At 40.5% G+C, this 24072-nt stretch overlaps 3 protein-coding genes across 8 annotated transcripts in view; 1 reads left to right on the top strand and 2 right to left on the bottom strand.

Moving 5' to 3' along the window:
- The window catches only part of LOC104039775 (transmembrane protein 180), a 20921-nt gene extending 14219 nt beyond the window's left edge, over positions 1 to 6702 (bottom strand). Inside the window, exons 1-3 of one of the 3 annotated variants that reach the window (XM_064461740.1) lie at positions 6475 to 6702; positions 2703 to 2887; positions 1218 to 1952 (exon numbers count right to left, since the gene is read on the bottom strand). In XM_064461740.1, coding sequence (XP_064317810.1) covers positions 1218 to 1952; positions 2703 to 2855 — 888 coding nt within the window. In that variant the 5' untranslated portion in view covers positions 2856 to 2887; positions 6475 to 6702. The other 2 variants (XM_064461739.1, XM_064461738.1) reach the window with 2 other exon arrangements.
- On the top strand, positions 6682 to 22852 carry CDR2 (cerebellar degeneration related protein 2). Of its 2 annotated transcripts, XM_064461741.1 has the most exons (6): positions 6682 to 6989; positions 12007 to 12119; positions 16793 to 16941; positions 17213 to 17377; positions 18580 to 21226; positions 21262 to 22852. In XM_064461741.1, the coding sequence occupies exons 1-5, from the start codon at positions 6911 to 6913 to the stop codon at positions 19445 to 19447; spliced, it is 1374 nt and encodes a 457-aa protein (XP_064317811.1). In that variant the 5' UTR covers positions 6682 to 6910; the 3' UTR covers positions 19448 to 21226; positions 21262 to 22852. The 2 variants fall into 2 exon arrangements, with proteins under 2 accessions (XP_064317811.1, XP_064317812.1); XM_064461742.1 differs by lacking the exon at positions 6682 to 6989 and having other exon boundaries at positions 12044 to 12119; positions 16777 to 16941.
- The window catches only part of POLR3E (RNA polymerase III subunit E), a 31664-nt gene continuing 29970 nt past the window's right edge, over positions 22379 to 24072 (bottom strand). For all 3 annotated transcript variants that reach the window (XM_064461737.1, XM_064461735.1, XM_064461734.1), the window contains exon 21: positions 22379 to 23221. In XM_064461737.1, coding sequence (XP_064317807.1) covers positions 23165 to 23221 — 57 coding nt within the window. In that variant the 3' untranslated portion in view covers positions 22379 to 23164. The remainder of the gene's footprint in view (positions 23222 to 24072) is intronic.

Raw genomic sequence — 24072 nt, forward strand, 5'->3', positions numbered from 1 at the left:
ATTGAGTGTAAAATTATTTAAACTTTCCTAACTTCTGCAGTTTCTGATTTATTTCCAAAGTTCATCAGCTAACTTTGATTTACAGAAAAAAAAAAAACCCTATTAAACCTGTGGCTAAGGATAAAAGTTGAAATTGTAGATATTTAGGAGTTACGGAACAGAGAAGGTATGTTCAGGATTTGTATGTTTTTTACGCAAAAGCCAAAACATTAACTGAAATAGAACTGTGAATTCCAGTTGCACTTTCATGTATCTTCTTTTATATTTCACTTACTGAAAACATTACAACTTAATGAACATAAGCCTGATTTTCAGAAATTCTGATCATCAGCACCTATGATGAAAATCAGGATACTCAGTTTTTGAGCAATCCAACAAGTAAACACAGTGAAAGTCTTAAAAGATCCAGTGAAAGACATAAGAAGGGAATGAACAGGAGAATTTTTTATTCACTGCTGGCAAGTATGTTTACATTCTGTGGGACATATTTTTGCTGATTTTCTTGTTCTCACATGTTACTTGTTTGTGTTCTTTCTCTTTTATTTTCCAGTTCATTACTCTTCCCCCATCCCTGACATGCTCTTGAAAGTACCTCTCTCCCCAGCAGATGTAGCTGACCAAGACAGCAAACAACAAAATCAATGGGAATGTATTATTCTCCAAAAGCAGCTCTTAAGAGTTTAGTTTGGTTCCCATAACTGAGATACCACATATTTCAACAATGCTTTTAATACCTAATAATTCTGCTGGTGTTTTATGCAGTTTATCTGAGAAACTTCCTGAAGAAGAGATTATTCTTGCATCACGTATTACAAATCAAAACCAAAGAGAAAATAATTCAGAATTCTATAGATTTTGCTTTTAGAAACTTTTTATCTTGACCATGTTTTTAATTCCTTTATACTTAGGTATTACAAACCCTGTAGGATACAAAACGTTCACTCCTTCCATGCTCACATCTTACATTCTTGTAAACAGATATGCCAGCAGCCTGCCTGCTTGTCCTTTCTCCCTACCCTACTCTTTTATTTGGTTAGCCTGCGTATAGAAGTACTTTTAGAGCACTGGTGAGCTAGATTTGTTTCTTGGTACGGCCCATGGCTTATGCTGGATACAGCATTTTTTCAACCAACAGTGTAAATGGATACCTTAAACTAATGAAAACTAGTAAAACACCATGTTTTTGTATTTTGAAATAAAAAAGTGTAACTGCCTACCTGAGGACAAATAAAGCCTGCTCCATACATGACACTTTTTACTGAGGAAGAAAGGACATCCTTAGGAATAAGATTATCCGCAAAGATCATCATAAAATTGTTGCAGAAGGCTAGGTGGAAGACTTGGAAGAAGTTCATTGTTACAAAAAACAAAAAGTTCTTCTCTGTCATAATCTGCTTGGTCAATGAAATTACAGAGGACCAGGAGAGTGCTCCATCACTGTTTCCCAGATTAGAATTCTCCGTACAGACTTCTCTCTGCTCATATTGACTAGTACTATATTTGCCTGTGTAACACATACAAGCTGTTGCTAATGATGCGATCAAAACAGTGAAAGCCTGAAAATAGGCAAAATTTTCCATATTATCTGATATGAGGCCACAAAAGAGAATGCTTGTTGATCCGATTAACGTTGCTACTTGGTTGTACTTAATAAGCTGAAGTCTGCTTTCATGTCTTGTTGAAATTTCTGCAAAGAGCGCGCACTGCGCTAGAAGCACAAATGTAAGCAAACCATCAAAAGCACATAAAGCAACAATGAGGTGAAGACCACTTAGCCAGTCACCTTCTTCATAATGTTTCCAAGGAAACCAAGGAAGCAAAAAGGCTAATGCATATAAAGGAGCTCCATATAAAATGGAAAACTGGCGTCTTGAGCAGCATGCGAATTTGGAGTTATCTTGAATATACCCAAAAAGAGGATCATTAATGGCATTCCATACCATAAATACAACCTGCGACAAACAAGTAAGAAACATAACAGAGTTTATCATTAGTGTGATTTTTCTGCAGAGGTTATACAAACACAAGTAATACACACCATATTTTAAATAAACCTCTATTCAAAGACTAAAGAAAGATTAAAGCTTCTCAGGTCAAAACAGACACTAGACCAAATTCTTAAAGGTATTTAAAGTTTTAGTAATTTTGAAAAACAAGATGAATAAGTAGGCAGGTGCCCAACTACACGTGAAATAAAGCCTTGTCTGTAAGATTTCACTCTTTCACAAGGCTTATAAATCTACACTTTCATCTTGCAAAGCCCAGCTATTACTCCAACTGCAAGTAATTCAAAACATGAGCTGGCGCATTACTTTCAGGAGACCATTTATGATGAGTTGCTCACGTAGATAATGGCTTGCAGAATACAGGCAGTATTTAAGTACTCACACAGTCTATAGGAAAGCACTAATGTCAAACATATCTATGATGCTGAGGTGCAAGATTAGTTTAGAACATTACTTGAAGCTATCAAAGGTAAAAATCTTTCCAGCAAGATCTGGAGATTTTTAGTCTAAAGACTCTAAACGATGTGCTTTATGTGTACCTTCAATTACTTATTGACTAGCTAAATTTAATATTAATTTACTGTATAACTATTTGCAATGTATCCAAAATTAATTAATAAGGAAAAAAATGTTACTTTGTTGTGATAACAGACATATAGCACAACATGGTAATCAAAATATTCCATTGTACAATACCTGTGCTTGATGAAATGCTACTTCTGAAATTTTGTATCGGTTTAGGAAAAGCTTAACGTAGTAGAAATTAAAGATACTGTTCATCATCCCAGCACCTAACGTAGTCATGGAATATGCCAGTGCGTTAGGATGAATCCCCAAAACAAACTTCATCTTCCACAGGTACAACTCTCTTCTTCCTCGAGCTACAAAAAAGAATTACAACAGCTGGTAGAATAATTTTCCAAATTAAAATGACGTGGGAGGTTTTCGTGTGTCAGAGGTGTAGAAATGGATTCTTAGAGGAAAACTTCCTCATTCTTACTTTTTTTTCAAATGAGAAACACTTTTTCCTGAGTTATAAGACACTGAGCCCAAAACTGAATAGATGCAAAATATTAAGAAGTCAGTGACATTTCTAAGTATAATCAGTGCTTAAAAATAGATGAAACAAGTAGACAAAAATTTAGAAGAATCCCTTCCTAACTGGTACACAGACTCAATATAAAAAACTGCCATTGCAAACACTAATCTTGGTGTAGAGTTCAAAGTATTGCATACATTTCAGATCTTTCTTGCTAGCTACGTAGTTTTAAAATTACAGGCTGCGTATGAATGAGGTGACTCAATTCACATCCTTACGTGTTCCATTGGTATGAATGTCAAATGCAGTATGCACTTTGATGACTATGTCTTACAAAACAAATACCAAGTTTGTCCTTGCATTCTTAAATGTTAATTGTTAACAAGCCATGGAAGCAACACTTTCACCTAATAAACTAATGAGGTATCAATAGAATGCACAAAACAATCATAATACCTTTTAATAGTTTAAACATTTTCATAGTATAAAAGACTGCAGGTAAATAAGATCTAGCAAGTGACACATGTACAGCATTTTAAGTATGTCCAAATAACAGATATTCAGCCCAGAATACAGAGTTCTTTAATGTAACAAACAGATCTTCAGCCAACTATTTTTTAAGATGTTGACTTTTTCCATCTATCTAGCAATTAACTGAAGTATGCTTGGTATAAACTATGCCATGAGAATAGCTAGCTCCAGGGAACCTCTACCTTTTAAAGCACAGTAATGACTACCTTTATGGTCCTTGACCAGATTTGATTCTATAAGCCCAATACAAAAATACTTCTCCCAGGTATCTCTTTTTCACTGAGGCTTTATTCATCTATTTGAAGGAAGATGTCTGACATTATTTTGGAGATACTTCAGGTTCACATTTCAGCTTTACTAAGCACACTAGCTCCAGAGCTTTACAACCTGCTTTTTGTCAATAGCCTATATTTTGCTTCTCTACATATGAACAATTTTGTCCAATTTTATGCAATTATCAAATATCAAAATACTTAGCTTGAATATGTTCAGCCTGATAAGCATACCTATAAGCAGCTCCCTGAACTTCTCATAAAAATGACCATGAAAGAAACATGATATGAAACCCAAGTCTGTTTTCAACCTTCCTGTGGTTTACAAAGTGGCTGAAGGCAGGCTGCTGCAAGGGAAGATGGTAACTTCCTCATCACCAGGCAAGGGCCAGGCAAAAGCCACAGGTCAGGTAGGGACTAGAGAAGTGTCTGTTCTGGCTAAGGCAAAGGATGGAACAGCAATTTTTCCACCCCCCAACACAGAAAATGAACTCTTGAAGAGCAAATAAAATGTGGGTGCATTTTCACATATATATTATATGAAACAAGATGCAAAGAACACATACATGTTCTCACTTTACAGGTAAGAAACAAACAAACAAAAAATCAAACCGACAACTTGAACCAAGGTTTTTTTTCTAAAGCCAATTTATTTGTAATAATACCACTGAATTTTTAGATACTTGAGGATGATTGTAATGTATATTTTCAAGTTTATTTTTCAGAGCTACAGCTGTAGAGACACTTCTGCTTTCAGGTGATGAAATTTTGCATTTCTGTTTAGAAGTTTGGTTTCACAAGGTTTTACAGAGAAACTTAAAATGGAGAACAAGGTTATTGAAGAGATGCTTATCTGAAATATTTTTAAAAAGTAAGTTGATATTATTGTGAATGTCATTGCAATAAGTATGTTATTGACAAGTGTCATATTTTTTTTTGAAGTGCATATTCAAGCCTTCACAAATATACTTAATGAAGTGATTTATGTAGTCGATATCAGGGCTTTTGGAAAGCTAGGAATTTCATCTCTATTTCTCCCTAGAGTCTCCTGCATGGGTCTTTGAATGGACGACTGGGAGACTCTCCTTTCCCTCAAATTCCAAGAGCACCAAGAATAAGTATGCTTCACACTAACAGTGCCAGCAAACTACGTAATTTCTCAAATCGTATTTGATTCATTTCCTTCCTACACACGAAGAAATAAGGTCCCCTCAGCTTCAAAAAATTTGAAAGTAAGAAGTTCAAAATGTCTTCAACAAAACCCTTCTAATAATGCACAAATAGGCCTCTAGTGCCATGACTAATTATAATACACAGGATCTGACACAACTCTTTACACTAATTGGTACATCTGGTCCTGTACCTTGTTTATGAAAGAGGTTCAATTAGAAGTTGAGGTACTACACTTCCTTTCCCAGAAGATGTGCTCTTTAATTGTACTACAATGATCATGCACGAGTATCCCCTCCTCCTTCTTAATAGTCAGCTTTTATATTGAATAGGCTAAAGCACAGGTGTTGACATTTTGTGACTCACAGAAGGCAAATCAGTTTCAGAAATTTCTAGTGGTTACAACTGTGTTAGTACAGATGAGCCAAAAAGAACAGACTGTTTACACCAGCGAGACGCCGTATGAAATTACTTGCATTTCTCCCAGACCTGGACGTCAACCACTAAAAGAAACTAGAGCATGAGTCTAAAGAAGAAAAGTGGATTCCCAAGTGATAATAAATTTTGACTGAAGCACTCCAGCTGACATCACGCTCTGCTGTACTGGGTCCCAAACTGCAGCGTAATGCTCCCAGTCCTGACAAACTGGTTAGACACAAGTATCTTCCTCATCTTTCTTCCATGACTTGAACCACATTAGGACGGAACTAAGAATAAACGCTTTCCTAGTCCCGAGGGGTAATACTAAGGGGAAATGCTGCTGGAGCGGAGAGACGATGCAAACACTCGGAGCAGGAACGCAAGCGAAACTCGTCGAGCGCCGCCACCCTTTCAAGCCCAGGCGCTGTACAGCGGTGACTCCTGGAGGCATGGGGCTCTAGAAACCAGCGGGACAGAAGTTTGGACGTGCTTGTCTGTTAAAACGGGGCAAAACAAGCTACTTTTTCCTCAGCAACTCCTCAGATACGGGCCGCGGTTCCCTCTCCTTGTAAGGAGAGGCGAGAAGCGACCGCTGACCGCCCGCCCGACAGGCGCGGCGCGGGGACGGAGGCGGCCGTACTCAGACGGGGCCGCAGCTGCCCCGGCCGCCCGCTCCAGCGGAGCCGCGCTCTCCCCCCCCGCACACCGGGCCGAGGCTCCCCCGGGAGACGGCGGGAAGGCAGCTCGCACCTTTGCGTGACGCCGCCGAAGGGACGCGGTTGAGAGAAGTCGCGGCCCGGGGGCCAAGCTCCTCCTCATGGACTTTTCCCTCAGCGAACCCTGGGAGCTCCCAGCACAGGGCAACTCGGAGCTACAGCCTTCCTTACGCCTAGTCGCCGCTGCCCCACCCCGAGCTGTGCCAGCTCTGCTCTGCCGCAGACCCACCGGAACACCCTACATCCCCCAGCGACCGCTGCCTGCCATTAACCCTTCGGGCACCAGCAACCACCACCCCCTTCCAGAGGCACTAACCCACCTCTTCTGAGTAGAGGTTGCGCCGCTGGCGGCTAGGGCGGGGCGTAATTAATCCGGGCCAACCTTCTCTTCGTTTTCATTGGTACCTTGACATGCATTCGCTTTGTGACTGGCGTAGGCTCCTTTCGATCTGTCCAGCGGGCGGCTTCCCATTGGCTCTCCGCAGGGGAGGCGAGTGTGGTGTGTTTGAATCGCGGGGAGGCGGTGGGCGGGTGGCTGTAGCTTGCCACGTTGCCGCCGGCAGCGCCGCGCAGCCCGACCAGAAGGGGGAGAGGTTCGGCAAAGTCCGGAAACGCTCGGCAATGGCCGGAGGCGGCTTTTAAGGAGAGGAGCGGCTGCCGGCTCGCCCTGCCCCGCCGTCGCTCGGCGCCAGGCGGCTCGTTCGCCCCGGCGCTGCCGCCTCGCCCTCTCGCCGCGCCGTGAGGGGAAGGGGCGCGATGCTGGCCGACAGCCTGGTGGAGGAGTTCGAGATCCGCGAGGATGAGCCCTGGTACGACCAGCAGGACCTGCAGCAAGGTGAGCCGGGGTGGGGGAGAGGGAGCGGCCGCGGCGGGGAGCGTGTGAGGGAAGGGGCTACGGCGAGGAGGGGGCCATGGGGAGCCGCGGCGAGGGCCGTGTGAGAGCAGGGTCTGCGGCGAGGAAGCGTGTGATGGCAGGGGGCGACGGGCGGGCGCGGGGCACCGCCACAACGGCGGTGTGGAGCACGGAGAGGCGGCGGGCGCTCGGGTGGGGCGGCGGGAAGGGCGTGAGGGGCCGAAGCCGCCGGGCAGGGTCGAGGGGCGGCGGCGGGACTTGTGCCGCCCCGGGGCTGTCGCAGGCGGGAGCCCGGGCTCCCCTCACGCCGTGCTTGCCGCCGCCTTGGGCGCGTAGGCAGAGGGATCGCTGTTAGCGGTAAAGATTGCGGCCGTCTTTGTTTGACGGAAGGGGTTGCTGCAGCCGAGTTGGATTGTGCCCGGGTCCCTCTCCGCCCGGGAGCGAGGGAAGCGGCTCTCCGAAAAGTTGCACCTTGACAGGACGTCAAACAGCTGCTCAGGGCGAGCGCTGGAAGCCTCGGGGTGGGTTGCTATATTGCGCCCTGTTGAGCTTTTTGGTAAAGGCTTCCAGTCGGTGAAGTTGTAAACGTAGCTGTGCTTGATTAGTTGCAGGTCCGTTACTAAAACCTTTATAAGTTTTCTTCTTAAAATACAGGAATAACTCCACTATGCATCAGAATTATATGAATCTAGCTCCTGTGTGGCTTTTGTCAATAGGTCTTAAACCTGTTATAAGGGAAATTTTACTCTTGTCTCACGGATGAGGAAGGAGTAACAGGAATACACACAGTATAATTGGACTAAAACCCTTCTACAGACATGATATGGAAAGAATGTGCAGTTTCCTTAAGAGCTCAGTGGCATTTACGACTGGTGTTTACTATAGTTTTACTTTGGTTATTAATCCTGAGTTTAAAAGGCCGGCTCAAAGCTGTGAAATAGCTTCCTGAAAACCTGCTCCAGCCTTGTGCTTTTGGTTTTCACATTGAGGTACATTAATTCTTGGGATTGGTACGTGCTACTGCGTTATAAACCATAAAGAAAGATACTTTTGGAAGCTCTTCCTTGTTGAGCAGTTTTCACACTGTGGTCAGGCATCTGACAGCAGAAACTGAGACAGGAATAGGTCTCTCTAATTGCATGCTTTGACTATAAAACAGCTAACTGGTTGAAAGCTGTGTTTAGGTACTCTTTGCTCAAAATAGATGTTTTCATGGCTCTAAAATACAAACCAATCAATTTAAATAAGATCCTGGAACTGTAGTTTGCTGTCGAAGGGAAGAGAGTTGAAAATTTGAAGACATGATTTAGCAGTGCTTTTACAATGTCAGTGTTTATGGGGTAGAGGACCTACAAAAAGACTTCACAATGTATAGCAACTGACTTCTTGCTTATTGATGTTTCTTTAACGTAATTTTTAAATTAAAGTGAAATCATTACCATATGGTTTTCTGCTGTGAGCTTTTAAGAAACAGTATTCCATTCTAGAGGTTCGTGCATTTTAAGCATTGGTTAATGTTCTCTCAACATTTAAACAATCTTTTTCTGGGGTTTATTATCTCTTTACAAGCATAAACGGAAGTGACTGATAACCTTGCCAAAAGGGAAAGGAGGAAAATAAACTGATGGTCTAGTTGAAATGCAAAGAAATTCCATACAGGAATGCTTTTTAAGTGTTTTGTTACACTTTATTCCTGGAGTTTGAAAAATATTCTTCATTCTCCAAAGACTAGGCAGTACCAATATATGTAAACAGAGTAGTAAGAATGCTTATCAAGGTTTCTTGAAACTTTTCACAATCCAAACAATCAGTGCACATCTATAAACTCAGGAGTAGGTTTATGAGAAAACCTAGGTTGTAAAACATTAGGAAGCACCCTGAAACAGGCTTGAAGTCCTTGTCAGTGAGTCTTTGAAATGTAGGGTAAGGTTTTGGAAAAACTTTGACAGTCTTCATATCCACCAAAAGCCTTTGCCTTGACAATGGAGGTGGGCTTTTCTGGCATGCAGTTCATGAAAACCAATACTCTTCTAAGGATGGGAACAGCCACCCCTCCTTCTGCAACATCCATGTTGTGCTGCAGCATGCTGACCTTTAAAAAAGAATTTTCTTATATGACTAACTGCTCTTTTTACATCTTGCTGTTACTCACTTTAACAGACCAGGGTAGTCTGAATGCAGAGTAGGAAATACAAAGCTAAGTAAAAACATCAAAGGTTTAATTTTACAGTTAATTTCAGCCAGCCTTCCTTATGTATCTTGCACTACTAATGCCTTTTGCTGTTGAAAAGACTTTTAGATGGAAAATTCTCGGAATTATTTTGTTAGGTGGTTTATGAAAAGTAGAAGAGAATGATTTTGGTACTGTTTTTATCTTTTTCTCAATCATAGTAACACTGTCAGAAGAGGTTGTAGAGAAGTGCTGGTAAGTGAGGGTTTTTTTAACATCACATAAGACCTATCGGTGAAGTCTTGTTTTGGTGTCGAGATTTCTAATGGGGCTGTTAAACACCAGTACAACTCATTAGATTTCCTAAAACGAAGATTCTAAGATCTGCACGTATGCAGTTTGCATTATTAAAAACTTCCCTGCTTAACATCTTCATGGTGAAAAGGAAAAATGCGTGTCTGTGGCAGAACTTAGCTGTTACTTTACATTAAATTTACAATAGAAAATGCAGTGTGCTTCTAGTATTGTACAGTAGCTCTCTAAGAGAAATGTATATTAACTGTTTTCCTTCTGTATCTCGAACACATATATTGCACATCTCACTCTTAAAATTTGCTCTTTATAGGGCTTATAGGTACTTAATGTAGAAAAATGGACACAAAGCAGATTCTTAATTTTTGAAGAGCTGAAATTGTTTCAGTTCTTGCTTTCTCTAGGGGTAGGAGTTAGGCATGTTCCTGACCTCTTCCACTTGTCCTCTCCGCCTTGGAAAAGAGTTGCCTTAATTACAAAATAGCATGCTTCTCCCGTAGTAACTCATTTGTGTTTCTGCCATTCTGATGAGCAGAATGAATGTGTAAGTTTAATTACATGAGTTCTATTGCTCAAATTGTATTCAAAGTACTGTGTGGTATGTGCTACTTGATTTAGTAGATGAGGGGGCATTTAAGAATGAAACTATCAAGTCTTAAATGTACTTAAACATCAAAACAAACTTTCACTTTGGGAAGGGGAACGGCAGCAAGTAATTCCATTATGCATTATGTCTTTAACGTAATCCTAAATCCTCTCTAAAGCTCTTACTCTATTAAAATAAAAGAGTGGACTATTTAGCCTTTGCCTTGAATTATGCCAGTATTGTTGACTAGCTTTAAAGATTGTGGCTCCCAGTAAAGATTTGTGTAGTATAAGGACTTGTGGATCGTGACTTCATTTTATATAGGATGATAGATTAACTGGTTTTGAAGCCTACAGTATTCTGTAATGCAATAGAACAGACAGCTTGGTGTTTGACTGGGAGTTACCCTGTCCATGGATAAACAATGTACAATCTCTGTTTTAAAATGGGAAAAAACTTAAGCAGGATGCCTTAAGGTTTCCTTACCCAAATACTTTAAACCCCAGATCTAGAATAGGCTGTGTTTCTTAACAAGTGGTGTTAAAATGGAAAAGCTGTGTGAGATAAACTCCAAAGTGTAGATCAGTATGCTGTGTGGCTCCTAGTCATACATCTTTTGAAACTCTGAAGAACTCTCATGTGGTGTGATTTCTTTTCAATAATTTTTGTGGTGTTTATTCCAAGAATCTGACTTTAATGTAGGGAACAATGCACTGTAGCTGTAAAGAATACAACAGCTGTTGTTTTGCCGGAATTGGACATCTACAACTTAATAGACAAATGCTCCTACTCACTTGTCCTTGTAAGTCTGAATTTGGCCTTTGGCTTATGTGTGTAGATGGAGTAATCATTTTGGACAGGCTGCCAAACTGAAGGTTAGTACAAAACAATCCTGGAACAGTGTTCTATCTATTACAATGACTAGCTGATAAGATAATTGGGAAAGGGCAGGAGAGAGGCAAGATAACGTGTTAAAACAAGGGCATCTTAATCAAATGAAAATGGAATGTTTTTTCTTGCCTAGGTACAACTACCAATGATGCAATACATGTCTCTTGGATATTAATTCAAGTCATCTTGAAGTGAATCTAAGTTTTCTTTACTTTTCTTCTGTCTCTTACCCAATAGTGATGCTAGTTGTCTGTGGAAACTAAAAAGATTGTATTGCAGGCACACAGGGACAACCTGGTTGTGGTTCAGATGGTGGGAAGGAGGTGGAAAATTAGAGGTTTTTAGAAATCTGTTGGATTCTTAACATATCATACCCTGCATAGAGTAATTACAATTTTAGCAATAACACCAAGATTTATTTTTGTTGCATTATCTTACCTTTTAAATTACATGTGTCTTTAAACATAATAATATAGAATATCTAGCACTACTGATGCTGTTGAACAAATATCCAGCTTTCCTCTAGAAACGAACTGGGTGTTCAGATGACTTATTTCTTAATCTGAAACAACTACAGGCACTGCACCCTGGAGGTGACTGAAGATGACTGAAGTGAAATTGAGATTAACTACCGAAGAACAAATGACATTTAAAATTATGCTTTGGAGTACATAAAACAATTCTTGTCTCCTAGGTTTATGAGCTTGAAAAGCAGAATAGATAAATTGCTTTATTGGTTTTATGTCTTTTGATATTGTTGGTTCACTAAAAAGCATCTGAAAATTTAATTTAGTACTTTGATCCTGTATGACCTGAGCTCCCTGGTGAAGGGGTAATGGGGAAGAATAGCAAAGAAAGAAAGAGTGCAGTCAGCTTTGGCCTGGGTCTAGCCTGATGACCATTTACAGGGAAGTATAAGCTAATTTTCTTTTTAGGTACTGGAAATAACTTAGAGCAGTTATAACAGGAATAAAAAATGCTTTAAAATTAGATTATATTATTTGCTCTAACTTACATGCAGACATGATTTCTTTGTTTAGATCTTCACCTTGCTGCTGAACTTGGGAAGACACTACTGGATCGTAACACTGAACTAGAAGAATCTTTACAGCAAATGTATGCAACAAATCAAGAGCAACTCCAGGAGATAGAGGTAAATATTTAAGGGATCCAAGTGTTAAAGCATCTAGACCTGCAACATAATAGCACATAGTTTGACATTGGAATTTCTTGACATGCTGGACACTTTAAAGAAAAATACTGAACAATCTTTAACCACTTCTGCTACTTTGAGAATCTGAGAACCTGTATAGGCTTGGTCATAGTTAGAACTGTTTGTCTGATTACTGGAAGCTTTGTGCCATTAAACTTCATGTTGGATTTGGCCTGTTTAATGACAAATGACTGGTATTTTTCTTTTTGTACAGAAAAATTAATTCAGTTACTTTATTGCTAAACTTTGATCTTGCCAGGTAAAATGAGATGAAATTATATGATGATGGGATTAACAATTTAAATTATTATATGAAAATGTTAAATGCTGGTAAGTGCAGGACAGAGATTTAAGTAAAATCTGAGGATATATACTTCCACTAAACTGAGCTGTGGTAAAAGGAGCTAAAGTCTATTTCAATTTAAAAGAAAACAAGAAAACAAAACAAAACACACACACAAAAACCCAAAACAAAACACCAGTAAAAGCAAACTCTTAAATAGTATCTAAATATAGGATTTAGTGTATATATTGTTCTGTATTTTCCAGAGTCGGGGAAATAAATCATAACCACCCTTTCAAAACTGCTCATCTTTGGGTAACCTAGTAGAAAATCCTGGCCATTTTTTGCAGTTTCTTTTTTTTAATATTGCTTGTGTTCTTGCAGACCTAGCATTTGTCAGCATAATGATTTTTTTTTTCAGCTATTAGAGGGCAATGCATGGTCTCTAATAATGAAATTATTAAATATTCAGTACTTTGCTGACTGACAACATGTTGGAATTGTAGTCAGCATTTCAGTTTGGATTTGGTACGAATCACAGGGAACAGGCTGTGACTGGTATACATTAGTTATTTACAAAATCTGAGTTCCTTTGTGCAAGCAGTACTTCTGTGGTTACAGACAGTGTGTGGATTTTGTACAGCTGCAACTTAAGCCTTAAAACACTTATCATTGCAGCAGTAACAGGTAACTTAGAGAATCCTAAGGTTAATGCTTACAGATATATGGGCGGTTTTAAAGTAGTCATGTTAACACAAATGCAGCATTTTTGTTAGGTAATGCACAATTTCTGGGTACAGGTTTTTTTTTTTATAAAATACTTCTGTTCTATACCTTATAGTTTGGCTCTTTTCTCTATTATGTGCTAAATGTCATCTTTGTTATCCTGTTCATTCTGTGCTAAAATGGTTGGAATGGCTGATATTTATTAGTGTCACAGCATTACAAAAAAATTTATTTCCTTATGCAGAGACTTAAAATAACTCCTTGCCATGAATGGTTTTTATTAAAAGATTAATTCTTAAGATCTAGAGAGGACAAACACTTCAAGGTGCTACACAAATAGTGTTGTTCTTCAGGTTCAATGCTTGTATGAACAACCACAATCAAGGAAGTGTTTAACACAGTTATCTTTCAAAATAACACAGCACAACTTTGCGACAGATAACTAACTTGGCTTGTTCAGTGCAGCTACTTAATAAGCTGCTGATTTTAAGGCTATTCTGAAATATGGAAAATATATTATTGCTAAGCTGCATTCATTTATAGAAATAGTCTAGTGCCATTAAGGATGTAATGTCGTTTATTATAAGCCAGTTTATTTCCTTAAGCTTTTTTGGTGGGTTAGAGTTTATCACCTATGTAAAAGAGTTTCAGCACCAGAAGTGGTCAGAAGTGTCCTTCCAGCAGTGATCTACAGCTGGGGAGTTGCAGGGTCAAGTACTTGTTCAGACAACATCAGACAGGGACAGGCTAATATATTCTTTGTTGCTTTGCTTAACCAATCAAAAAACCACATCAAGACTTGTGCAATACTACTTTTTGAAGGCTTTATCTGATACCTCTTTCTTCTCTTTCCTCCATCAACGTGGCTAGGAGTGTATATTGGGTTGACCTATTGGCTCCCTCAAAGAGGAGGGGGATAGAGGTGGGAGAATAGTTTTTGTGATGCTTCTGATGTAAAAGTAGTGCCTGCACCTTTATTTGCCCAACTTCCTGTGTTGAGTCAAAGACCCTGTAGGCTGTATTCATATCTGCTGTAATAATAAGCTGTCTTCTCATTTCCACTACCTGTTTTAATCTTCTGTCTTTTCCAGTGCAGTTTAAAAGTGTATTAGCAACTCAAAACATTTCTATCTCCAAAGAAATCTCTCTTGCATCTGCATCTCTGGTAGAAGAAGGAAAAAATCAAATGAACCCCTTCTTCAAATACCCAGAGAGAACCTCAAGATGGAGGAACTGAATATATTAGTTTCATATATTAGTGAATATAATGAATATATTAGTTTACTGGCACAGGGATTATCTATTACAGGAATTCACTGAAACAGAGGGGAATAAAGTTAGCATATGCAAGGTGTGGTACTTTTTTAGCTGGTGAAAGCAGCTTCAGTAGGTTATTTTCATACCTATATTTCTGTCTTTTGTGGGAATGCAGGATACTCCACTGCATACGACTCATACACAAGTGGCATATCCAGTCTCTGTGCTTGATTCTTCTGAACTTTCAAGGTCTCTAACCTAAAGGTGATCTTTTGGCTGTTCCTGTAGCTACTCCACTAGGTTTTTGACTAGCTTTTTCAGTGCAGTTTATCAGTGTAAATCTTTGGGTTTTTTCCCTATTAATTCACATCTTATGGGTAGCAAACACTAGAACTAGCTAACAAATAATTCTGAAATATGGTACTACCTTGTCTGCACTGAAAAGGAAGGGTCAAAGGCTTTGGGGTGCTTAAGATTACATCTAATATATTAAACACTAACATATTCATTATTTTACAGCCTTGCATCATTATGTTTGACCTCTGTGCTGACACGTGTGCCACTAACTAATCACTGAAGATGTAATAAATGCTGGATTGAAAGGGCAACTTTTTTCATGTCTGAATCTGTTCTTAGCACTCAGACTTCAGAAATACTGATGGCCTCCATTTATCGTGCGGTAGAACACAAGAAGTCTCAACTGCTGCTTCATGTTAGGTGCTCTGTTGCAGGGAAGGTGGAATAAATGTGAACTACTGAAGTATTTATTACCACATCTTTACTTGGTTTTGGTGGCCTGGTTATGACCCCAGCGCTGAAGATATTGGAGATGCAAGGTAGAGAAGATGGTGCTTCACCTCTTCCACTCATCTAAAACTTCTGCAAAAGCCCATTGTAATAAGTGGTAACATGTAATTCTGGCACCAAAGCCTTGGTTTCTGTGCTTGTATTGCTGAAGAAAATCTGAACATCTCTAGCTCCTTCCAAGAATAACCAATAGGGAAAGTTAATCTGAAATGGGTCACATTGAGATTCTACTGCTAATCCATGTACTATTTTTGCGTAAATCCTGTCACATGCGCACAGGCTGCAAAAGGATCTGGCCAACTGCTACCACGTTGATCTTCTACAAATCTGTGTGCAGCAGTTACTAGCCTTAGATTAACTTATTATCTGTTCTTAAATTGCCTAAAATATAAACCCATCAATCTTTTAATGAGGTAAAAGGTTAAGTAGAATATTAGAAGTTTTGAGTATGTTGCAGGCCTACGTAAAGAGAATTAATTCTGCCTGGAAGTCTGCTGGATGTTCCTACTTGAAGTTTACTTTCAGTTAGGAACATGTAGTAATGCAGAATATATTGCAAGAAATCAATTCTATGTAAGAATAAAACCTTTCTGATTTAAAGGGTTATGTTCTTTGTTCAAGTCTGATGCAAACTCTCGTGTGGATGTTTAGAATTGGATTGGTCCTATCCTGGGTGGGACAATATAACACACATTAAGAGTCTTAGGTGACTGTTAACTGCTCTTACATGAAAACTCCAAGCTTTCTGACATTTTTCAAGAAGCTTTACAGTCTATGTTGTTAATTGTAAAACTAAAGAGGACTAAAATGAGAATACGTTATGTGGAGTTGCCTTTTTTAAAAAAAAGGCAGGAGACCTTTAGTTGGGATTACAGTAACTGGACAAGCTCCCTGAGAGTAATTAAAGATTGTATTCAATAATTTGATTATACTTCCTGACACGTAGTAGCCCACATACTGTCTTAAGTGTGACCACAACCTAAATTCTATTCTGCTGAACTTAATGCTGCTTCAGACTGAAAAAACTTAGGTCACCTGAAAAGAAATTTTAATTGTGGATGGTGCCGCCCAATATTTCTGTTTTAATGCTATGAAAATTGTTGGGTCAACACTGTTAGAAAACTTCTGTTGGAGCCCACTGCAACTTTTAGGACTCAGTGGATAGTTAAGGGTTACGTCAAAGTCTGGATTCATGGCTGTATTAGTGACAACTGCAGCACAGACAAACCCAGTCCAGAAGGCTTGTGTCCTGGCAAAAGCCCAGCTGCAGCAAGGGTAGATGAACACAGGTTGCACAACCAAAACAAACTCCTCTGGATAAAAGGCTGGTTGATCAGCCTGGGTTGACCTCAATGAGAGGGGCAAGCTGCCTCCCTCAGTTACTGATTGTGCCTTTTCAACTGAACACTTACCAAAGCAACCACTGGAATCTGCATTTCTGAAACTTAGTAGTTTCTCCATGAACGTGAATAAAAATGCAGAATGGTAGTCCTATCTTTTGTTTCAAGTGTGAAGCAGTAACAGTAATACTGTCTTGCAGTACCTCACAAAGCAAGTGGAGCTCTTGCGTCAGATGAATGATCAGCATGCAAAAGTTTACGAACAGCTGGATGTGACAGCAAGGGAGCTTGAAGACACTAATCAAAAACTAGTTGCGGAAAGTAGAGCTTCACAACAAAAGATATTAAGGTAACAAACTGGTACTAGATCCCCTTCCCCCACTACTGCACTTGATAATGTGAGAAAGAGCAGTCCAGGTGTATTTGTGGTGCTGTTGGGTGCCTGTCTCGGTCTAGCGTTGTTCTACAATACTGTTAAATTGAAAGGATAGTTTTATTTAAAGGTCTTTAGGGGCCAAAGAGCCACCTTCAGAGAAGAAACTACAATATGAGGGGATGGCAAATTCCCATGTCCTTAACTAAACACTCAAATGTTTTAACAGCAGCCTTTCACCTTTTAGCTTAACAGAGACTATTGAAAATCTGCAAACACACATAGATGACCTGCAACGACAAGTAGAAGAATTGAAAAAGTCTGGAAGAGGCCGGATGAGCCATGAGAGATCTGACCAGCCAAGATCAATGCATAGTTTCTCATGTCTGAAGGAGCTGTATGACCTTCGCCAGTAAGACTTTTTACCTTGCTTAGCAAAAAGGATACCGCAGTCAATTTAGGCAAAAGTTTAAAAACTAAGACACAAGTACAGATGTCGAACAAACTAGCAGAAAAACATCTAATGTTTACAACTAGCAGAATGCCTGCACAGTCCTGCACTGTGATGTTGCCACTGCCTCTGGCATACTTCTAGAGCACACTAGTCTTAGTGTGAGAGGAACTGCACGTTCCACTTTCTGTCTTGAAACATTCTCTCCCAAAGCCTCCAACCATATCAAATTGTAGCTTAGAAAGCTTACAACAATTTGCACCCCACTTCTTTCAGTCAGATGAAAGCATACACACAGATAATCTGAAAAACAAATATTCTAAATGCAAAATATTTTCTGTAACTTACCCTTTCCTTGGATGTCTGTAAATATCTTCTTTTCAAGGAAGGCAGGATTCCTGCAATAGCTTTCCTGAACTTAAGCTGGTTAAAATGATGCTTAAGCTGGTGAAATGGTGTCTGGAGCTCTGTGCTCCTTTTTTAATTTAGAGCAGTTTCATGCAGCTGAACTGCATTAGCATGCCCACCAGGACAATCACCTGGGGTAAAAGCTCAGACTAGCTTCAGTCCTAGGAGGTAATTTCATAAGTGAAGCACCTCCACAGACAGGCAGAACAGGCTTTTGCGTCTAGGCTTCAGCACTACATGAAGGCAGGACTATAGAATAAATCCAAAAAGAGGTTATTTCTTGATAACTCAAAAGATAAGTGGATTCCTTCAAACTGCCAAAGGCTTGTGGAAATACCAGCCTACAGAATTGCCTTGTCAATTTTGAAGCTTGTTTCCACAATCAATAGTGGCAAAAGTTAAAAGAGTGGAGTACTGCGGAAGAAATCAGTGTTAGGAAGTGTTGCGTGATACATGGAAGTAATGTTTATTTCAACTTAAATTGTAGGTGTAGTTATTGCATAAGTTTGTCTGTAACTTGAAACTGTTAATGAGCTGCCATTCTGCTTAAGCTGGGAGGCTTGTTTTGACGGCATATAAATATTTACCAACTCTGTTCTGACTATTATAAGGACATAGTAAAATTAGCACTATGTATACATCAAGGTGTGTTAGCACACAGTTTGAATCTGTCATTAGTTACCCAGGACAACAGAACTTCAGGTGTGGTCAGCTGTACTTCCTACATTTGATAATACTTACTTTTGTTTCTGCAGGTATTTTGTTTATGATCATGTGTTTGCAGAAAAGATTACTTCGATGGATAGTCAGCTAAGTCCTCTAGAAGAAGAAAATGAGAACTTAAAAAAGGCAGTTACAGTTCTGCAAGCTCAGCTTAGCCTAGAGAAAGAAAAGAGGGTAACAATGGAAGAGGAATATAGTCTTATGGTAAAGGAAAACTGTGACCTTGAACAGAGGCTTGTTGATATAGACTTGTATCGGGCTCGTGCAGAGGAGTTGGAAGCGGAAGTAGCTGAAATGCGACAAATACTTCACTCTGAAAACACATGCCATAATGCAGAGAAATTGGTGCCAGAATCCTTTTTCATTTCATTCAAGGAATCTTTAGAAAGGGAGCTTGGTCAGAGCCTGGCAGATGAAGGACTTCCGACTGTACCAGAACTGGAGAAGAAGGCACTGAAACGGAGCAGCAGTGAAACTTTCCTAAGCAGCGCTGCAGGGGGAGACATTCTAAGGGGCCATGAAGAGACATGTATTAGGAGAGCTGAAGCTGTGAAGCAGCGAGGAATTTCTGTACTTAATGAAGTTGATGCTCAGTATAATGCTCTGAAAGTGAAGTATGAGGAACTTTTGAAGAAGTGTCAAATGGATGAAGATTCTTTGAAACACAAGGCTGTACAAACGCTGAAGCAGTATTGCAAAGACCCAAATGTGGGGAATACCCAGTATGATCTTTCAGCTAGCAATGAAGAATGCACAAATGTGGAGCTAAGTGACTCTCCCACAAATGCTCTTCCTGAATATAAAGCACTCTTCAAGGAAATCTTTAGCTGTATCAGAAAAACAAAGGAAGAAATAGATGAACACAGAGCTAAGTACAAGTCCCTCTCCTCTCAGCCATAATGTTGGACATGCTGATGACCCATTTTCTGTTGGTGACTAATCTGTTAGTCAAGAAGGGGAAAAACTTTATACAAAATGTCAGAAGACCCCTTATACTGGTGTATTTCTTGAGCACTCAAAATGAATGTCTTGGATTGGCTTGTAGACCTTTAGTTAACATCTAGTTAGTTCACAGCTAGTCTCCCTGTACCTATGTAGCAATAGATTTAATGTTGTTTAGCACTCTCACCCAAACTAGTGGTTGTAAAGCAAACAAACACCGTAGCTTAATACTATGCTACTACTTTATACTACACTTAATCTCTGGCCAGAGCAGTAATGGACACTAGTTTCCTTAGTCCACTTCAGAAATAACAGCTAAGAAATCTGTACTGTGTTTCTCACAAGGAGCCAGCCCGAAGCCTTCCTTTGGTTCGCAGGTGATGATCTAGCCCTGTAACTATGTCTGTGTAGAAGATTGAGATACACAAAGCCCCTGACCAGTATCACGGGCAGCCTCTCCTTGATTCTTGAGAATGAAGTTAGCAGTCTAGCTGAACTTGCTTTGGCAGGGAGGTGGAGAGCTGGCACAGCAGCCTGCACTGTGTGCTTGGTTTGAGCCAACACCATGTTTTCACATGCACTCAGCTCTCCCATAGATCAGTATAAATGTCTTCCTACTAAGAAAGGATTTGATGTAAAGTTTGTGTGGCTTTTTAGGTATGGTTTCTTATGTAGGGCACTTTGTCTTAAGGCAAGATACTGTGAATTGGTTATGTACGTTACTTGGGACCTACTGTTCTTTGGTGGAATGTCTGCAAAGTACATTTTTATGTGTATTTGGTAAGATAGAAAGTTGCAACTTAGCTATTTAACTTTAGTAGTAGCATTGACATAGTGGAATTGCTTTTAATCTTACATACCACAGACTCCAAGTGTTTGAAGGAGACAGGCCAGGTAAATCCTTATCATTTTGTCTATGGCTTCCAGTGTCGGCTTCTGTCCACCTATTCTGCGCTGCCTGGGGGGTGGGAGGATGGACACAGCCCTGCCAGAACATATCATACTAAAACGGGGCCATGCTCTTGCTCTTCCTCTCCTTCTCTGCTCCCTAATTATAATTCATATGTATTTGAATTCTGAAAAACAAAGAACATGGAGACGTATGTTCTTTAAAACTGCTTCAGAATGTGAAGAAAACAAAGGCTAAGAGACAAATGGGGGGAAGGCACAATGAACGGTGACATCCTTTTCCTTATAAAGGGTCTCATAGCTTAATTTGGTCAGCTCTTCTTGGGAATGAACTTACTGCCTGAGTTGCTGCGGTGCACCAAACTGTTGACACAGAATGTTGACAATTTCTTAGCTTTAGTTCAACTGCTGCTGTTGCAGTTCTGTCTGCCTTATGTTGTAGCCTGTTAAGCTTGTGTAGTGCTGTCCTTCAGTTGCAGTCTTAAGACTTCATATTGTGGGATTTTCTCCAAAACATGTATTGCGTTCTGAAAATTATTTAAAACTGGGAATCTGAATCTTGTGAATATTTTTCTAAGCAAATAAATAATCCAGTCACGTTACCTGTGTACCTAGTAATTTGGCACAGATGGGCATATCAGGAAACAGTAAACTCAGCGCAGATGGCACTTGCATTATCTAGTCTTGCCATCTTTCTTATGTAGCTCAGATGGAGTTCCCATTAAATTTGTATTTTAAAAAGGTTACACTAAATGGGAAAGGATAGGCCTGCCTGGGAAAGAAATCCAGAGGGAACTAAGTAGTTTCTCATTGTTGTGGGGTTTGTCAGTGCTGTTGCAAAAAGGGGCGGGGGGGGGGAGCAGAAAAGCTGCTGTTCTGCTATCAGGCCGACTGTATTGTCGCTGTTTCCCTAACACCCAGAGGTCTGCCCCAGTAACCTTAAGTGAGAAAGGCATGACACCATTAGTAGTCTCCAATGATTTACTACTAATGCTCCTCACTACTTTAGGGGAAGGGGGATCCACACCTGCTGGACCAGGATACTGCTGGCTAATTTAGAGCACTTTCATATATACAATTTTTATGCTTTAAACATATCATATTCTCAGATTTCCACAGAACTACTTGACTCTTCTGTAATGTAACTTCCCCTTGGCTACCTGTGCCTCTGCTAAGCTCTGGCTGTATTGTACCTCAACATGTAACTGTATATATTGTGCAATACGTGGGCTCTTCTTTCATAACGCCTCCAACGATGGCGCTCCCAGAGACCTGTGAGAGCAGCAGCCTGAGGTGCTATGGTGGCAACAGGGCTGTACCAGGAAGTATCAGCCATGGGGGCAGGCAACAGACCCAGACAAAGGCTGCAGAAGCTGCCTGAACATAAAACACCTCCCCTTTACATTGATGTAGTTTATTAAACTACACTGGAGTGTTAATTAAGGTAGAGTTTTAGCTGTTTAAAAATATGGCATTTCACATTTCTGTGGAAAATACCTAAGTATGGTAACGATATTCTTAGCCAATCTTACCTGGATTAACTACTGTAATCTGCTTATTTTAGTCAACAACTCAACTCAGCCTTTTCTGAGCATAAGCAGATGAAATTCATAGAATCTCCTTCAGTTTATCACATGATGAAGTCATAGCCAAGCACATGAACAGTACAGTAGCCATCTTTACAATGCTTACAGTAGGATATTCCTTATCTTACTGCAATTAGGCTTCAATAATAAACCTGTCACAAGATCAGTTACTGTACCTTGTGCAGCAGACCCTTAGCTGGACAGCCACCTCTAGGTACCACCTAAAGAACGATGCGCGCAGAACGAGGTAAAGCAGCTTAAGAGCCAGTTTACTATCTACCTTGAACCTGTGCTAAAACATTCTTGACCTTGCCTTCCTCCATAAGCCTTCAGGCTATAAAAGGAGCAGGTGCAGCCTCCATTTCTTCGTGGACAAATACAAGGTGGGGTAGAATTGACCTTCAAGATAAAAGTTTATTAAAAAGATTACACAAAGTAGAGGTTTTACATTGCTGCCGTGTGATAACTACGGCTGGATGCCTTCCAGAGGGTGCTCTTGGTTACTTACCTCGCTGTGTTTGCATACAGTAATGCAAAAAAATCCCTCAAACAAAACCCACACCAATAAAAGAAATCTGGTAGTTGTTCCAAATGTAGGTACTTTACCAAATAACTCATTTCACAGACACCAGGTGAGAACAATTGCTACGTAGTACAGAGGTCAAAGACAGGGGTTTTTGTTCCCCCCTCCCAGCCTAACATTTCCATGACTATCTTCTCTTTATAAAGAGGGCTGCAAGGGCTATCACAATGCTCAGACCAAAGTATGAGCATCTAGGTATTTGACAAAAACCGGGATGTTTGTAAACAAATTTAATTTATTGGCATTACTTACAAAATAAAGTATTAGACCATGATTTTTCCATCATGTCTCTGTCAGTATGTTTTATTTTTTCATAACGAAACAAAGAGAACTAAAATACATTAGAAATCCCCAATTAATCAAGCTGCAGACAGGGTCCCATGTTGTCTTCCTAGTTGCTCTTGCACCTCAGTGGCCATGCAAACACGTGTGTGAGTGTGTCAGGATGTCAGTGACCATCTGTCTGCAATGCCCACGTGCCCCAAAGTCAGTCAGATCCTGCCCCACACTCCTGAGGCCACGGCATTACTGTCTGTGCAGCCCGCTGCAGGTTTCCTCTTTTGTCCTGGAGATCACTTGAAACCACCACCACCGCTGTCAAGACTGCACCGTCCCCTTAAGATACCACATGCCGCCGTAGCTCACACAGCAGTCCTGGGGAGAACAGGAAAATCCATAAGGTCTTGGGAACCATGGTCTGGCTTTGGGACAACACCTGTGAGCAATACCAGAAGTCTCCACTCCAGCGCGCAAGAGAGTGCACAAATCCAGAGCAGCAATTCATCTCCACCCTGACGACCATATAGCTTAAGTGAAGATGACAAACACAAGAGGGGGAAGGTTGAGAGGCCACGAGGAGGATAAACAATGTGATGGCAGCAAGAAACCGGGATTTCTGAGGGAGCCGGCTTAGGAAAGGTGGTGGGGATGGGCGAGGACAAGGGGAACTGAGGGATAAACACAGGATGAAGCTCAGGTGAAGAGACAGAAGGGGGCAGCGGGAATGGGCCGGAGTGTGAAAGCAATCGCCAGAGCTGAAGCCTTTTAAGAAACAACGTTCTAGGATAATGAACTGTCAAACCTCAGAACCTTTGGTGCTTTGGTATTCTGACCACACGTCTGCTCAGCTTACAGCGGGTAAGCACCACAGCAAAGGAGTTCAGTAAGTGGGTTTTCTTGTGGCTCATCTTATTTCTGTGAGATGAGCACCAAGTCTCTTGAGTCCTAAGCTAACAGCCTCTCCCTTCTGCTCCCACCCTCCCATTTAGGTAATTCAACACAGGCTTAAGTACAGTGCTACAGAACGGATGCTGTGGAGCTCCAGGGGGAAGTAGTACCTTTTTAACTGAAGTCCCAGGACTTGCACATTGCAAAAACAAATAAGAAACTAAGTGTCTTCACTAGAGAGGGGGTTTGCAGACTTGATCTGCAGATGCAAAAACACAAACCCTGTCAGGCTGTTCCTCTGTGTATAAAAAAAGAGCACATGCAGATGGGGAAATAGG

This window comes from Phalacrocorax carbo, chromosome 10, assembly GCF_963921805.1.
Source record: "Phalacrocorax carbo chromosome 10, bPhaCar2.1, whole genome shotgun sequence".
Classification (NCBI taxonomy): Eukaryota; Metazoa; Chordata; class Aves; order Suliformes; family Phalacrocoracidae; genus Phalacrocorax; species Phalacrocorax carbo.

Coding starts and splice junctions, on each gene's coding strand:
- CDR2 (XM_064461741.1), top strand. CDS start 6,911: ATGCTGGCCGACAGCCTGGTGGAGGAGTTCGAGATCCGCGAGGATGAG. Junction 6,990..12,006: donor CCAGCAGGACCTGCAGCAAG/GTGAGCCGGGGT, acceptor TTCTTTGTTTAG/ATCTTCACCTTGCTGCTGAA. Junction 12,120..16,792: donor AGCAACTCCAGGAGATAGAG/GTAAATATTTAA, acceptor ACTGTCTTGCAG/TACCTCACAAAGCAAGTGGA.